This window comes from Adiantum capillus-veneris, chromosome 12 (genome assembly GCF_014529385.1).
Source record: "Adiantum capillus-veneris isolate H3 chromosome 12, ASM1452938v2, whole genome shotgun sequence".
NCBI lineage: Eukaryota > Viridiplantae > Streptophyta > Polypodiopsida > Polypodiales > Pteridaceae > Adiantum > Adiantum capillus-veneris.
The window spans coordinates 124,781,248-124,797,949 of record NC_140942.1 but is presented as its reverse complement, the minus strand read 5'-3'; the positions used below and the strand labels follow the sequence as shown (position 1 = coordinate 124,797,949).

The 16,702-nt window shown below is 38.8% G+C and overlaps 1 protein-coding gene across 1 annotated transcript; it reads right to left on the bottom strand.

Moving 5' to 3' along the window:
* Nucleotides 1–13,314: 13,314 nt before the first annotated feature.
* Nucleotides 13,315–14,870, bottom strand: LOC147446469 (CEN-like protein 1). The gene is made up of 3 exons (XM_086526243.1): nt 14,362–14,870; nt 13,775–13,884; nt 13,315–13,600 (listed from the first exon to the last, which is right to left on the bottom strand). Exons 1-3 carry the CDS (start codon nt 14,747–14,749, stop codon nt 13,463–13,465), a joined length of 636 nt encoding a protein of 211 aa, XP_086382369.1. The 5' UTR covers nt 14,750–14,870; the 3' UTR covers nt 13,315–13,462.
* Between the last annotated feature and the right edge of the window lie 1,832 nt (nt 14,871–16,702).

Sequence of the window (16,702 nt, the reverse complement as noted above, 5' to 3'; positions counted from 1 at the left end):
TTTGCTGGCACTTTTCCTCTAGAAAGCCTTGATTTGCTATGACATCATGGATTTTTCTATGCACATTAGCATCTTTCTTAGTGTCACATACATGTGTTGATGCCATGTGCATTGTATTGGGATTCCAAAGAGTAGGGCTATGAAAAAAACAAGTTTGATGGGAGGAGCTAATGCTTCTTTTTCACTATACCTCACGTGTGCAATAATATTGCATTTGGAGAGATTCCTTGAGCACTATCCACATGAAGCACAATCTCTAGGTACCTTGATTTGCAACTTCTCCATCCTAGCTACTAGCTATACGCAAAAAGGACTTTCAAGGGGGAATCACAAGAAGCTCGCATCAAAAATCACATGCCCAAACAAAAGAGGAGAGCTATCTCTATGTTTGTATTACACATGACCCTTATAGTTATTATAGCGATGTATTGTAGAGCATATGATTGGTCTTCAGCCTACTCATTGACTCTATAGCAATTGTTTGTTTGAAGGGAAGATACTTTAGTTTATGTACACCATATATGGTGAAACCACCTATTATAACATGTGTGGCATTAGTCTATGTGACTACAAGTTTGTGTGACTACCATTTGCATGTGTGGTAGTGAGTCTCTATGCAATGCCAAAGTCCAAAGGTTTTTTGAGTATGTAGCCTTTGGCCTATGCCACAACAAATTGGTGCATACTATCTCTAGTCTAGTCCAACAGTCTAGCCATCATCCAATCAATAGGTGACCATGTAATAGCATGTGAGCTTAAGTGAGTTTCACAAAGAGCCAAAGGAGTGACCTTTGGAGGCTACATTGAGAGGTTGACTTTTGCTCTTTAGGGAGATTCCTCTTGGCCCTTGAGAGGTACACTTAGGCATTGTACTACCACTTGCACTAGCCCTTCTACTTCCATTTAAGTTGCCACATCGTGTACAAACAATAGTCATGTTGCCAGTTCATTCATAATCAAGTTATTTCTATTGGTTTTACACTTTGTGCATTGCTATCTTTATCATGAGTGCTACTGTAATTATGCCCCTTAATACTAACATTGGGGTAGTTGGACATGACAATCTATTGTGTGACTTATGGATTTACTACAATGTAAGTTCAAGCACCCAAATTTCTATGTTCTCTTTTTTTGGCTCAAGAAGATTCTTGCTACAGGGGCACAACTTTTTTTTATTGTTGATGCAACTCCCTTGTGATGCTCAAAATCTCTACAGAGTCATCAATGCTTGTTTTGCAAGTAGCCCACCGCATCAGCTACAGAATGCATTATTGTACACTAAAAAAAAAATGTGAAGCATAGCTCCAACTATTGATTTAACACTTTGATATATGTATCTTCAACCTTTTATCCTAGGGTTATTTTCCATGGGTGGTTTTACAAAGTTACCTTATGCTTAGGAGTACTAACAAATTTCCTATGATAGCCAAGGAACCAAAGATATCATTCATATAATGTAATACATCATATCTTTTGGAACCACATGAGTTTTGATTCTCATGGGCATGGCTAAGTAGAACTAGGCCTTAGAAGTTTTAAGTATGCCAAAAATGCCATGGTTGCAAAAACCCAGCTTGCCATGTGAGCATGCATGAATTCTAGTCATTCAAAAAGTATTTCTTAAGTAAGCCTCCATAATAATATCCACTTCCATTTTGTAAATGTGCTCCATCTTACACTAGTCCCCTTGGCTCTCAAAGATAAGAGGAGGATCCTTGAATACCTTTTGGAGGGAAGATTCCAAAAAGGTGAATAACACAGCGATCTCCAAGCTGGCACATTTCTAGGACAACATCAACTTCTGCCGGAAGGATGTGGGCTAGTTAATGATGCAACATATTTTGAATATAAATGCAAGGCAAGGAGAAGTCTTGGAGATGGGACAGGTTGACTAATGAGTTCTTCAAATAATTCTAGGAGGATCTTAATTCCTTGATCATGCAAATGTCTAACCAAGACTTGGTCGAGGGAGCCCTAGATTCAAGCATTCAAAGGGGGCTCATAAAACCTATCCCTATGCAAATTCTCTACTCTCGGCTGAAACACTAGTGGCTCATCACTATGATGCTCATGGAATATAATAATTATTTCCAAAATGATCACCCTTAGTCACTCTTACCTCCTAGAAAAATCCATTACTCCCCACCAACATGGATTTATCAAAGAAAGATCAATCAATGAAAACATTCTGGTAGCAATGGTCGACATGGAGTATGCAATCTTTACCAAGCAAGAATGTATCCTACTTCAACTGGATCTAGAAAAAGGCTATAATCACATGGTCTTTCAAAGAAGATGTCATGAACTGGGCTTTGGGCCATGGTTGCATCAAATTGTTTCACACCCTTGGTTCCAGTAGCCATTCCAAGTTCCCGTTTCATAATAAAATTGTGAGCATATTCAAAGTCGAAAGACTTTATACTTGTACAAAGTCTCAAGGCCAAAGTAGAAGTCAAAAGTTACATCTAAGCTCACAGAAGTGTTAAGCACTGTAAAGTAAGCCTAGTGACATAGTTTCAACAAATTTGGGTTACATTTGGTCAAGATACAAGAAAAAATCCTTGGTCCTGAAACTGTTTTGAGTGTTGTTTCAAGTGCAGTTCACCAAAATTGCTCTAACTTTTGATAGACAACTCCAAATTGAGTTAGGTATAGCCAGAGAAAAGCTTGCGAGCTGAATTTTGCCAGGTTTCCTAAATCCAAACTTTTACGGTACCCAAAACTAGTTTCTAGATACCAAAAGAGTCACAAATTCCTGACTTCCGAGAGACCTGATCAAGGGCCAAAGGTGCTTGTTACAGACTATCTTGAGAGTATTGAGTGGACCTAACTTTGAGAAAGCTAAGATCATCAAGATGGAAAGCCAATCTACCAATCCTTTTGTAGATATGACCAGAGGTGTGGCAAGCCAAGCTAGAAGTGATGAAATGCCAATCTACCACATGTTGACACAAACCCACACAATGCACTAGAAAGAGGTGGGACATTTGGTCAATGAAGGACCACATATATCTGCACAAGCATGAGAATTCCTACGAGAATTCCAAAAAAGGAGCCACCTGGATTCCCTTTCAGAGCTATAACGAGAGATGAAATGATCACAGAGATGGAAAACATGCCTCTTCAAGTGAATCTGCCTAATGGACCATGGTTGTACCCAGATGCAACCATAGAACATGAATTTTATAAAGGTGGAATTACGGCCACAACATGACCATATGTACCATCACCACCCCCAATAACTTACTCCTATCCAAATCAGAGCAGAACCTTGAGAAGATATGATACTGAGAGTGACACATCTTCTCATAGGAGTGACTCACTAAGAACCCAACCCACAATAAAGCGAGAGGTATCTAGTGAGCAGATGAAGCTTATAGAAGGATTAGCTCATAGGCTTGCTCCTCTAGTCAAATTTAACCATCAAGAACCTCTATGGTGCAAAATTGAGATAAAATGGACAAACCATACGAGGAAGAGTGTTACTATGGCATGGATTATGCTAGGGAGAGGTATGTACAACCTGTTCCAGTAGCACCTACTCCACCTAGATACGCTATGGGAAATGCGCCAGGACCAGTAGGAGTTTCAATATGTACCATCACCACCCCCAATAACTTACTCCTATCCAAATCAGAGCAGAACCTTGAGAAGATATGATACTGAGAGTGACACATATTCTCATAGGAGTGACTCACTAAGAACCCAACCCACAATAAAGCGAGAGGTATCTAGTGAGCAGATGAAGCTTATAGAAGGATTAGCTCATAGGCTTGCTCCTCTAGTCAAATCTAACCATCAAGAACCTCTATGGTGCAAAATTGAGATAAAATGGACAAACCATACAAGGAAGAGTGTTACTACGGCATGGATTATGCTAGGGAGAGGTATGTACAACCTATTCCAGTAGCACCTACTCCACCTAGATACGTTATGGGAAATGCGCTAGGACCAGTAGGAGTTTCAAGGCCACATCTTGTCTTAGGACAACAACGTCCACTACCAGGTGCTAGAATGCCTATAGACATGAGATACACACCGATGATGGAAGCATCTAACAAACACGTGCTAGCACCAGCTACAACGTATTATAACAACCAAAGTGGGTACCTTCCTTTGAAGCAATAGAAGATGAGAGAAATAAATGGAATGGTGAGGCCGGTACAACCTCCACCTCTTGTGTTTTGACATGAAGAAAGAAGATACGAGATGGACAAAAGGACATAGTGGTTCATTGCTAATAGAGGCTTAGCAAGGTCAGAGCCTCTTTACAGCCAAGAGGAACTCCAAGAAGACGCTCCTCAACTTGAGATAGATTGTCACAAAAATCGTGACAACCACTTGGTCAAACAATGTCCTCAAATGGCGATCACCCAAGTAAACGCCTATTGTCTTGACTGTGGAATCATTCACTTGATCCCCAATTGTCCAAAAAATCAAAACCAAGTCAAAAAAATCACGACAACTATCTAAAAAATTGTTCAACTACCCAGTAGCTCAGAAAATGAAAACGTCGTACCAGTTCAAGTAGTTATGAGAGTGTAAGCTCAAAAGGAAGCTACTGAGAACCCTGAGACAGAGAAAACGAAAACTGATGCAAGTCCAATGATGGGTGAGCCAAAGACCGACTCACAAAGTCAAAAAACTAAGAGCAAACAGAACAGTTGGAAAGCTAGAAAGGCTATGAAGAAAGCATGCAGAGAACGAGAGCAAAAATCCATGGCTGAGAAGCTTACACAAGCTCAAGAGAAGATAAGAAAACAAGAGGAAAGGGTTGCACCTTCACTTACAGAGGTGACTCAACCTCCAGAAGAACCATCCACAAATGAAAAATTGAGAAGTGCTAGTTCGAGAGGATCAGTGTTGGTCGAGAAGGTTAATGATCCATTAGACACTCTCCTAAAAAACTATGAAACACGGCTCAAAAACAACCAAACCCAAGAGCAGAGGTGGATGACATATCTATACGTGGAACTAGAAAGGGACATGCTTGAAATCTGCAAGAAAATGATTCAAAAAGCCCAAGCTTTACTAGAACCACCAATTGGCAAACCTGAGGGTGTGATCCTTGTCCCGCCTACACCAATAATCCCAACAAGCCAAGAACAAAAAGAGCCAGATTCCAGTCATGAGAACGGAAAAAAGCTCAAGGACCCCGCATTAGAGCCAAGGATAGTGTTGATCCATGGATAACTATTCCAAGGGATTTCACATAACTATACCTGAGAGTTGTAAAGAAATAGATGGTCTTGATGAATTGTGGAATCAAGTCAGAGAGGCCAATGAAGCAAGTGACATAAGCAGACGAGTAAACCAAACGGGTGATGTAAGAGGAGTGTCTCTTCCACCAATAGAGGAATTTGAGGCTGGATCTTAAATGAATCTAGACGTGGAATCGTGCTAGGGAGACAAAGGATTTGTACAGTCTATGGACAATCAACCCCATTTGCTAAGAACACTACCATCCTATACGGGAGAGCACGAGGCTAAGTCAAATGTTGTTGCAGTCCCATCATAGAGACTATCTCCCAACAAGGTCATCGATTCAAAAGGGCTGATAGGCATTTTGTCAACACCAGTCAACTGTACGATAACGTTAGCCGAGTTTCTCAGAATACGACCAAACATGTGGGCTGCTGTGGGAAAATGCCTAGAAAAATTTGGTGTTAAAAAGCCAATGACTCAGATCAAGGAAGGAATCAAATAGTTGGAAATGCCTTAGCTAAATACTAGACCAGTGCCTTTAAACAAGGTAGGCAAGTACTATGAGGGAGAGAATGGGAACACCACTCTTCCTGTGGAATTCAACGGTGTAAAAACCATGGAAATCCTTGATAGTGGAGCTGGTGTTTCCATCGCAACAAAAGAGGTCTGGAAAAATTGGGGAAAACCAGCAGTGAGGGCTACAAGGATGAAACTTTAGTTTGCAAACACACACATGGAAAGGCCCATAGGACTGCTAGAAAAAGCAGTTGTTACTTCTTGTGGCATTGAATATGAGAAAACATTTTCTATTGTTGACTTTGGCAAGACGAACAACTATGATATCAGTCTAGGAAGACCATTCATGAGACAACTGAAAATGGTCCAAGATTGGGGTTATGACCATATCTACTTGAGAAATATGGAAACCACGACAAAGATAAACTTGAAAGACCATAGCTATAGGGATGTGACCAAAACACCTATGGAGGAGTTTGATTCCGCTATTATAGCAAGATCAAAACTTCCAGCATGGTTGGGTAAGCCTAAAGAACTGTGATGTGTGGAGCTTCGCAATGTGGAAGCTTATATCAAGAGGAAGGCATCCTAGAAAGGGTAATTGAAGATGAGGATTTTATCCCAGAACCCTTTCCTGAGGAAGAATTAAAGCCAGTTGAATGGAAACACATCTTGGCTACTCTCGATGTGTGTGCTATTCTAGACGATCCAACAACGAAGTTTTGTGATGAAGATGGCTATGATGTGGTTCCTTATTTTGCAGTGAGTGTGATCCAAGAAAACAAGACGAAGAAGAAGACGAGTTCTACGAATCTGTAGAACACTTGGAGCTTCAAAAAGATACCGACAATCAATATCCAGACGACCCAGCAGGTGATAAGAACGAAACTTTAAGTAATGTGCGGTTTTATGATTGTCCTGGTCAAAAACCCAGGAACCAATGTCACTGCTACACGAATAAAGTGCATCAGAAGTGGATTCCAAAATATTCAGTGGAAACATAACTGCAACAAGCACCCTCATACGTTGCTCCTATACATGAAGAAAAGACTCAACCAAAAAGAGCACAGCCATGTCAACCAGCTACCAATGCTCAAATCAAGTGGATACCAAAGTCATGCCAAAAACAACAATCCAAGAGCAAACAAACAATAACTTTCCATAACCAGCCAAACCACAAAGGGAAAGTGCTAGAATGCAACCTTGTGGAGGATAGTAGTGATAGTGAATTCTTATGACATCCCCTACCAGAAACTTGGGTCATCACCATCACTCACAGCTTTAGTAAAAACCAAAGAAGGCCAAAAGCAAAGAGCAACAAGTCAGAACCAAAAAGTTCGACAAATCTAGATATCAAAGAGCCAGATTGGCCAGAAACAGGTATGGATCAGGATGACAAAGATCTCTGATGAAAAATTGCAAGATCCAACACCAAAAGGAAAACAGTCAAAGCCTGCAAGAAAATCTATGAAAAACACAAGATCGCAAGCTTTCAAAAATCAGATTTGGGTTTCAAAGAAGATGAGGGCGCCACCTGCGTAGCGCCTGGAGGCAATGGCCATAGCTAACGAGCTCTCAAGGGCTCTCTCCAACTAGTTGCACCGCTTTTGCATATTTACCATGGTCTCCCTCAACTTGTCTATGTATACAGGTTTAACCACCTGCTACATGGCACTCCTGGGAGAGGCACCCCTCCAAGCCCTCCCAAAAACTTCAAAGAACCATTTTAAAAAAAATCCCAAAGTTCCTCCTCTTGTCATTTACTCCCTAAGGCTCCAATCATCAAACCGTAAATGACCTATTGAAATTCTCAATCTCCTTCTTTGATCCCCTCTGATCTTGGCACACTTGAACTTTGCCAGGTCCTCCAACCGAGCTGAAAGTCATCTAGCCCAGCATCGCCATCAACTATCATAGACTTTAACTCGCAATATCTTGGCCTTCGTGACTCCGTTTGACAAGCCGTCAATTCCTACCAACTCCATACTGTGCATATCACATTTCAAAACCTGATCAAGATGCAAAAATTCCCAGATGGTGTGTCAATCAATGCAGACAATCTGGCTCAGAATCGACCCCCGCTGAAACTTCAAAGGCCTATTTCTTGGCAACCAGGACTCCAATTGTAAATCTGAAAAGACCGACATGCTCTACCACTCAATTACTTCACCTCTATTTGTTGAAACCAACTCTGACCATCAGTCATCACCTACCCCATTCGTTGAGGGTCTACCAAACCTTCCAAATTGAAACAACCATAACTTTTGCATTGTAGCTTCATTTGAGGAGCCGTCTAGACCAACTCCTAGAGCACCTCAAACACTACATTCTAGAGCCTCAACCTAGCACTTGGAACACTTGTATGTGTGATCCCAATTGGACCCCTCTGCAAGCCCTTTTGGCCTAAGAAACCCCACCAAACATACATTTTCGCTGCCATCTACCTGCCCAGGCCCTTCGTACCTACTTTGGCCCTTTATCATGCACCTGTCAGTATCCATAGCACCACACAACACACTTCCCAGCATCGACCAACTTTGGTAGTACCAACATTATAAAAATTCTCTAGCTTGTCTTCTTATCAACTCATTACATATGCGCTAGATAATGCACTATATGCGCTTCCTCTTCATGATAACAATGATCCCATCAGGAAACTCCCACTGTGCAATTCTCAAAATAGCACCAAGAAGTGAACTCCACTCTACACATGTGTTGCATATATTCCATCAAAAGAAAAATGCATAGTTAAAAATAAACATGTATTCTCAAATTATACATGAATGAATGAATAAATTTCTAATTAATTGATTGATACCTTGCCAGCCCGTCGGGAAAAATATAAAGCTCAACGGGCCCTCATGAAAAAATAAAAAATGCATCGGGCCTACCGACTTTATTGGTTTTACAGGTCACCATCAAGATCACATTAATAATTGACATGATCACCTCTTTTTTATGTGTAATTACTTGCATTATTGACGTGATCACATCAGTGAAATCCCTGGAGGTAAGAGCATTTGCTCAAAAACAACTAATAAGCAAGCCCTATTGTATGCCCTAACTACAAATAGATCCTACTTGGAGGTAAGAGTATCATCTCACTGCAACCAAGAGGCTTATTTGTTGTGCTAGTCTTGTCCACTTGGAAGTAAGTATGAAGGTTTAAAACAAACAAGGGAACTCTTCACACCAAATCAATCTTAGAAGTAAGAGTAAGTGCTCAAACAACCAAGAGACCAATTACTACATTGTTATTCAAAAATCATTCTCAAGGGGCTAACTGAATTTCTACCATAATCCACAACCTTAAACCTCTATTTCCTATACTAATCCCCAACACTCTAAACCTATATGATATGCTAACCTGTAAACTTAACAAATGACTCAAATGATTTAATTATTAATAGGCAAGGAATTGTCCATGCCACACTAGTGGTAGCAATGTGAACAATGACATCAACTATTTTTAAGTATAAAAAAAAGGTGGAGCTAAAAATTTCTTTATAGCTCATCTATTTTCAATATTGTATTTTTTCAAACGGCCAACTAAAGTATCATATGTTCAAGCTACATTTAAGTAGTCAATTTAGGATTTCTTTTTTTTTAAAAAAAAATTGATGATTTTTCAAATAACAACTTCATGTATCTTTTATTATGTGGTGTGACCTTGTAGCTTAGAGAAGGTAAGAGATGCTAAACTGGGTGAAATTGATAGTATTATAAGTATCTAGATTGATTGATTAACTTATTAATTGAATACCTTATCGAACAATAACATATCAATAGAATATATTATCGATTGATAAGTTAACTGATCGATATGTAAGAACAACCATGAGATCTTAAAAAACAATATGTTTCATGTATAAAACATTTGAATAATATGAATAAATATATTATATGGTCATTATTCATGTTTAAAATGTTTTGCAAATAACGTATCACCAACCTTGCTCTACAGTTAAGAATCATCGCCTCCAACCTTTTTTGTTAACATCTATAGCCACTTCAATATTTGTAAGATAAAATTCATAGCCTACATGTTTTTTCTACTTTTTGGCCTCCTCCATTGGGATCTCCAAAAAAAACTAGAGGCACACTTGGATGCAACTCCCCTTCCATCTGATTACTTGTTCTCGTTGCTCTTTTGGAAGGACCTACCATAACCTATTCACTCTTTTGCTTATATTTAAGAATTGATTTGTCATTTTGTGGTCTGGCTATGTACACACACACCAAGAGGGAGTCAACAAGATCCTCCCACCAAGTTGTTTTCCAGATGTAGTTACCCATTTGACATAGCTCTTGATGGGAAACCTTCCCCTCTTGTGAAGTCTTCATTGGGGTATGACCAAAAATTTTCCATTCCCTTTAGATTCATCATTAGGTTTTACCTGAAACTTTTTCTCCATGTGTAAACCACAAGTTAGAGCTTCAACAATACTAACATTATGCTATGTAATATCTCTTCCATAGCCTTCTTCGTTCCTCCTTTCCAAAAATAATCTTAAGAGATAGACCAATTTCCCTTCAGTGGATCATTTTATCTTTCCAAAAGACCGAATTCTTGCTCATAGCCTTCTTGAATTCCTCACATCCATCCCATATGTGATCAAAGCTATCACACTACATGCAATAAAAGTTCCATTTACCCTACTGTGAAGCTTGTCTTATTGACTTTGATGCATTATTTTTTGTAAAACATGATGTGACAACACAAAATTCAGAAGCAAAAGTGCAAGATGAGGTGATGTGAAAGTTTTCTTGCAAGAAATGAAATATACTAGCTTTGAAAAATGATATATAATAGTCATCCACATCATAACATGCTTTTGAATAGTAACTGAAAAATTGGTCATAAAATCCATTGTTCCCAAGGTCTCTCAAGACTGAGTGAAAAATGGTCATAAAATCCATTGAAAATGTGTTCCCAAGGTCTGTCAAGACTCTAAGTGAAAAATTGGTCATAAAATTCATTGACATGTGTTCTCAAGATCTCTCAAGACTCTAGTGAAAAATTGCTCATAAAATACATTGAAATGTGTTCCCAAGACCCTAAGTGGATGCAAAAGACCTATTTTTTCAAACTTGGAGTAGAATTAAAATTTTGATATACCAAACAAGATAAAACGCCTTACACCAATGCCCATTATTGGCCGGCAAAAAACATGAACTAATTTTGAAAAATAACTACAAAGATTTTGTGAACAACATAGGGTAGTTTATTCAACTTCTCAGCAATCATAATATGAAAAGATATGCTCGAAATAAAACCAATTTTCTTGAAGTGTACTCCAAAAATGTGTGAGTGGCATACAATATGCAGCCATGTGGTCTTAAAATCATCATCTTGTGTGTATGTATCACATACATAAATGCAAATGATGTACCATAAATAGTTGATAGATGATTAGTATAAGGATTCCTACTCAAATCATTAGCTATAGTATTCTCTTTATCATGTTGGTCTAAATGAAAGGCCCAAAAGTTGAATAAAAGTGACCTGTTTATTGTGTTTATTATCAAACAATGGTTAAGACAATGAATACTTAATGCTTTGTTGATCACTTTTGGTAATCAACTCAACACACATTAAAAATTACTTCCATATTTTCATTGCATAAACAACAACAATCAATTCTTTGTCACATTTACTATATTTAGACTCAAAAACTTAAAAACTTATAGCTAAATATACCTTTGTAGACATCTACTTCAATCATTTTGACTTGATGGACTCAAACTTCATTCAATTTGACTAAGAACAGTAGTCGCTTTCAATTTATCAAAAACTAGGTCACCTACTCAAGGAACAGGGAATTTGTTTTGAATAGTGATTAGTCATGCATATGAATAGTCACTTTTTCTTCTTGACAAGAAGTATTGGAGCCACATATAGTGAGCTACTAGACCTTATGAGTCTCGTATCTGTGAAACCTTGGAAGGAAACTGGGTGGATTGAGATCCATTCCCAAAGGGTATTGTTCATTTTCAACATCATATTGGAAATTTTGGAAATATTCCAAAATTCAAAAAAAGGGGGGAAGGAAATGTAGACAGTGGGAATAGGGAATCAGACTAGCAATAGGTGCTGGTAAATATGGAGCCCAGTTCTACTGCAATAACTATATAGAGAATAGTCAATTAGAGGCCAGGTCCAAACACCTATAAATAGGATCCATTACTGATTTGGTGGAGTCTATTGTAACTCGAGTCTATTGTCACTCCTAGAGCTAGTTGTACTCATCTACTCTTTTGGCATTAGTGCAAAGAATTCTTTGGCTCTCACTATTGTATTATTATCAATTTTAATTTCTTTATTTGAATATACATTCGAGTTCCCGTCTTAGTTTTATCACTTGTACTTTCTTTATCTCAATATACATTCTAGTTCCAATCTCAGTTCTATCAAATGTGCTTCCTTTATCTCAGTTAGTTGTACTTCCTTTATCTCAATATACAATGTAGCTCTAGTCTCACTTCTCGTTTCCATTTCAGATCAATCTGTGTCTGATCTTGTATCAAAAATCTACTTGTCTCATTTAATCTGACTAACTCTGACACTCCAACCTGGAATAGATTTCAGAAGTGACCAGCTGATTTCAATAAGTGGAGTGGCTCGCAAGAACTACAAATGAATACAAAAGACTTGGAGGATTATTTTTTTCTAGGAGCATACACATTTTTAAAAATGAACTCTCAACTGCTGATTTCAACGAGAATATCCTAGAAAGCAAGGAATTCATTGTATCTATTGGAAAAAGGAGGAGCTATGGTGAGTGGGTCTAAGTATTACAAGCTATCACACTACATTCTAATTGACATGACGAAGAATGATAGTGGTACAAGCCTGAGTCAGGGGTGCTACCCTGCATTGTATCTCTTTCAAGTAACTCTCTTATGTTTGACAAAGCCCCTTTGTAGTACTGTTGATCCCTCAAGCCACCAGCTATGCAAGTTGAGGTCTTTTGTACATTTTTCTGCTAAGTTAACATAACTTCTCCACTCACAATTGTGAGTTTTGCCAAAAAGAAAAGTGCATATTACTTGCTTTGTAATTTTCTTTTTTTCACTTAGTATACTTCTCACTCACATTTTGTGAGCATGGCACAAAGAAATCTTAGATGCCCTTCGCACCTTAACTTTTTTTTACTTTAACTCTTCAAGCCAAAGCCATTGTAGGTCTGCAAAGACACATGTGATGCCAACAGAAGCCAATGATGGAAAGGACAGGCCCTTATTGCCATAGTTCGTACTGCACAAAACAACCCCAACCCCCCCCCCCCCCCCCCCCCCCCCCCCCCCCTCTGCACAACCTCGGCCATCATTGCCTCGATGTTCTCTCAATGCACCCCTTTTTTCTCCTCGGATGGATGAGAGCATTTGAGTAGATTCTATGTAATAAACCACTTTCCAAAATTAGACAGATTTTATTTGCTATTATTATAGAGTGAATTGAACATTGTTTGGATTGGAAGGATACAGCATTACTAGCATATTTGCTAGGGAGAATATGTCAATACCATAAAATTAGACCCTATAAGCTTTGCTACTTCTAGATCGAAAGCAACATGTCAAACACAAACCACATGAAAACTTTTGCTTCCGTTATTTTGAAAAATTTGATGATGACCATCAACCATTTTACAGTGGTTCTCTTTGTTGGCCTAGTGTACCATATGAAGAACTAGCATTTACCATGCTTAAAAGGCTCAAACTACAAACAAGCTGAGCTGATCTAATCACTCTTGGAATTGTAATCAATTTTATAAAGTACTCCGGCCATTGGGTAGCCAAGATTGTTTTCTCTCACGAATTTTCGCACACTGAAGTGTCGCACATCACCATCAAATGTTACGTTTTGGCCTGCTATACTCTGCTCCCATTGCAAACAAAACAAGAAAAAAGACAATAGGTGATTAGTCCAGGAGAGATGACCTACACCGAAGCAGAGTAGTGGGTCATGGCATTCGTTTTTTCTTGCAAGTTATTGTGTTTATCAAGATTTTGAAAAAATGCACATCGAACTAGAATAGGAAATGAAGAGCACCTGCTTGAAGACGAGATTATAGTAGCGATGTGTTCCATAGTCACCCTTATAGAAGAAGTCCTTGTGAGGTTGAAGGTAAGGGACAACAGTCTTTCCCACATCGGCAACATCTACATAATCAAAAACTACTTTATTACAAATTAATTACTCTAAAGTCGAAAATGAATTAAATCCAAAGATTTATTGTTTTTAGGCTAAGAGACAAGATTTAATACTAATATAAAGTCTTTGCTAATTTGAACTTTCAAAAAATGCTCATAAAAATTGTTCTAAAATTGCCAGCCATAGACTAGCCAATATCCATGATCACTTACCCACCGATAACGATCAACATGGCACTTTGTAGCATCTAGAGAGGTCATGAGATACCTCAAGGCTCGACACGAGCTTGAGATTACTGTTGAGCGTTGAGGTTACTTTGTACATTTCTTTTTGGAGATTTTAATACATACTTATACTCACAATTGTGAGTTTGAAAAAAAAATTGTTCTAAAATTAAAATTAAGGCATAACCAAACCATTAGGCATCTTTTTTAAGCATGTAATTCCCCTTAATGACGTTATGCAAAGCATCAAACAAAACGTACGTTGATATGGCTGTATCGAGCCAACAATATTTGCAACCAACCAATGCACTTGATTCTTTGCATAAGGTTTCCTAGGGTTATCTGCATCTATGTCAACACACACGTACACATAATGGTCCTTCTCGTTCAACTCCGAGCCTATAAGTGTCACATAAGGGCCCTCGATCGTGTCCTTTAACCCGAATGTATCTCCATTCACTACACATGAATCCTCCTTGAAGCAGACATATAGAGTCACATTTGGCTTTTTGTCGAACGAATCCATCCATGGGGCCATGATAGTGTTCTCATAAGGAATTGTGTCCTGATAAGAAACTTCGACACCGAGTGTGGAGAAGAGACTAGAAATGGTAATAGAGACAAAGAAGAATATGGCAAGAGGGCTCATTGTGGCAACAATATCCAAATAGTAGGCCAAATTAGCTAGAGTATAGTAGCAAAAATGGAAAGTATGGCTACTTTCCCTATTGAAAAAGGCTTGCGTTTTAGGCTTCTAAATCTCACTATGTTAAGGCACTATATATAATGGCTATGGCTTCACACAAGTAGCACCCTCTTCTTGCTTTACGCTTTCCTCCTCTTCAACTTTTGTCTAGACGAAGTCTCCAAGAAACTTGGCATTCATGAGGCATGCCTTTCATAGACTTGGTTAACTGTCCATTAAGGTCTTCTTCCTCCCAAACATGTGTTCATACGAGATGTGTGACACTCTTGAGCATTCAATTTGGACTTTTGCATCTTCCTGACAAGTGACAAAATATCTCACATCTTTACTTGTAGGAAATATCTCAGAACTCATCATTTTTTGTCGAGTGTATCTTTTTTTTTTTTGGGCAAAACTCACAATGCTGAGTAAATTATATTGACAACCTCAAAAAATTACAGATTCTTGTCATGCTCATGCCAAGCCATAGCATCTCAAACAAACCATAGATACATTGGCTGACAGGGGAGCCACCCTACGGCAAGGTAGGGCCCGCACCCTTATCTTAAAATGTATATATTGCATTTACATATAATTTTAAAATTTCACTCTCGAAATGGCATGTTGGTGGCAAGTGGTCACCACAAAAAAACAATTGTATTTTGCCTACAACGGCACAACCTACTAAACATTGAAGTCTACATAGGACAACCTACTAAACATTGAAGTCTACATAGGACAGCACCAATGAGTGCTTTTGACCATGACACCTTCCAAACATGGAATAGAACTAGGTGGTGTCATTAATTGCATCCTATAATCTTCCATTCTCTTTCAGTCATCACCTTACTTCACTTTAGGGCTTGGTGAGTGGATGCCCAGAGTAATGCCGGTTTAGCTTCTCCATCTCGTGAGCCTCGAAGGAAAAGACCCTGGGGGATTCACTATCAGTACTAGTGAGATGTCAGTTGTGTGCACTACAAATGTCTTATTGACCCCTTATACCTCCCTTTGTAAAATCTACCTTATTCCCCTCATAAAACCCCTCTATTGTACACTCACGTGACACCATATGATGGACCTTAGTGAATACCATGGTGAAAGACAAGAGCTTGTGCCAAAGATGAGGCAAGTGGTAGTGGGAAAAGGCTAAAAGCTTTGCTAGAAGTATGAATGGTTGAGACTACCTTGTCAAGTATGGCCTTTACCTTGACCTGGCCATTACCATTGGGGTATGCCATTTCGACACAAATTCAAGTTGTTAATTGATTACAAAACATATTCTCTTCCTTTCACAATATTATATGCACCAAAAAAAATTCACATGTAAGGCTATCCAAAATAGAACAAAACATTCCGTGTGATTGTAATGAAGTATCTACTAAACCAAACAACCACATGGCGACTTTCATAAGGAATTTCTCTATCAAATTAAAGGTTTTTTTGTGCATGGTTTACCTCCTAAAGTACCACCTTCACATCCTAAAGGCCATAGGATGGATATCATTCTTGCCTTGTGTCTGCCTAAGGGAAGATGGGTGACAATTGTAAAGAACTATGGTTTACGATGAAGGTCTTTGTACGGAAGGTACTCTGGGGGACATTGCCAACTAGGGTGAAAGTCCTAGCTAGAGGTATTGGTCCAGATAGATGTCCGCAATGCAGATCAGCAAGGGAGAACCTCCCCCACTTTTTTAAGGACTGTCTGGGAATCTGTGGCCTGGCAAGAAAGATATGCAAGTGTGTTCAAAAGACATGGAAGATTGGGTTCTACAAGAACAATCTCTTCCTGGGTGGGAAGGTGATCACAATCTCACCTAGCTCAAAAGCAAAATCTTTCCCATGTCTTTGCAACATCTCCTGAAAGCATTTGATCTTGTCTTGAGTCAAGAAGTCTTCATCACCAATCTTCAACTC

Coding starts and splice junctions, on each gene's coding strand:
- LOC147446469 (XM_086526243.1), bottom strand. CDS start 14,749: ATGAGCCCTCTTGCCATATTCTTCTTTGTCTCTATTACCATTTCTAGT. Junction 13,885..14,361: donor CTCGATACAGCCATATCAAC/GTACGTTTTGTT, acceptor TTGATTATGTAG/ATGTTGCCGATGTGGGAAAG. Junction 13,601..13,774: donor ATAATCTCGTCTTCAAGCAG/GTGCTCTTCATT, acceptor CAATGGGAGCAG/AGTATAGCAGGCCAAAACGT.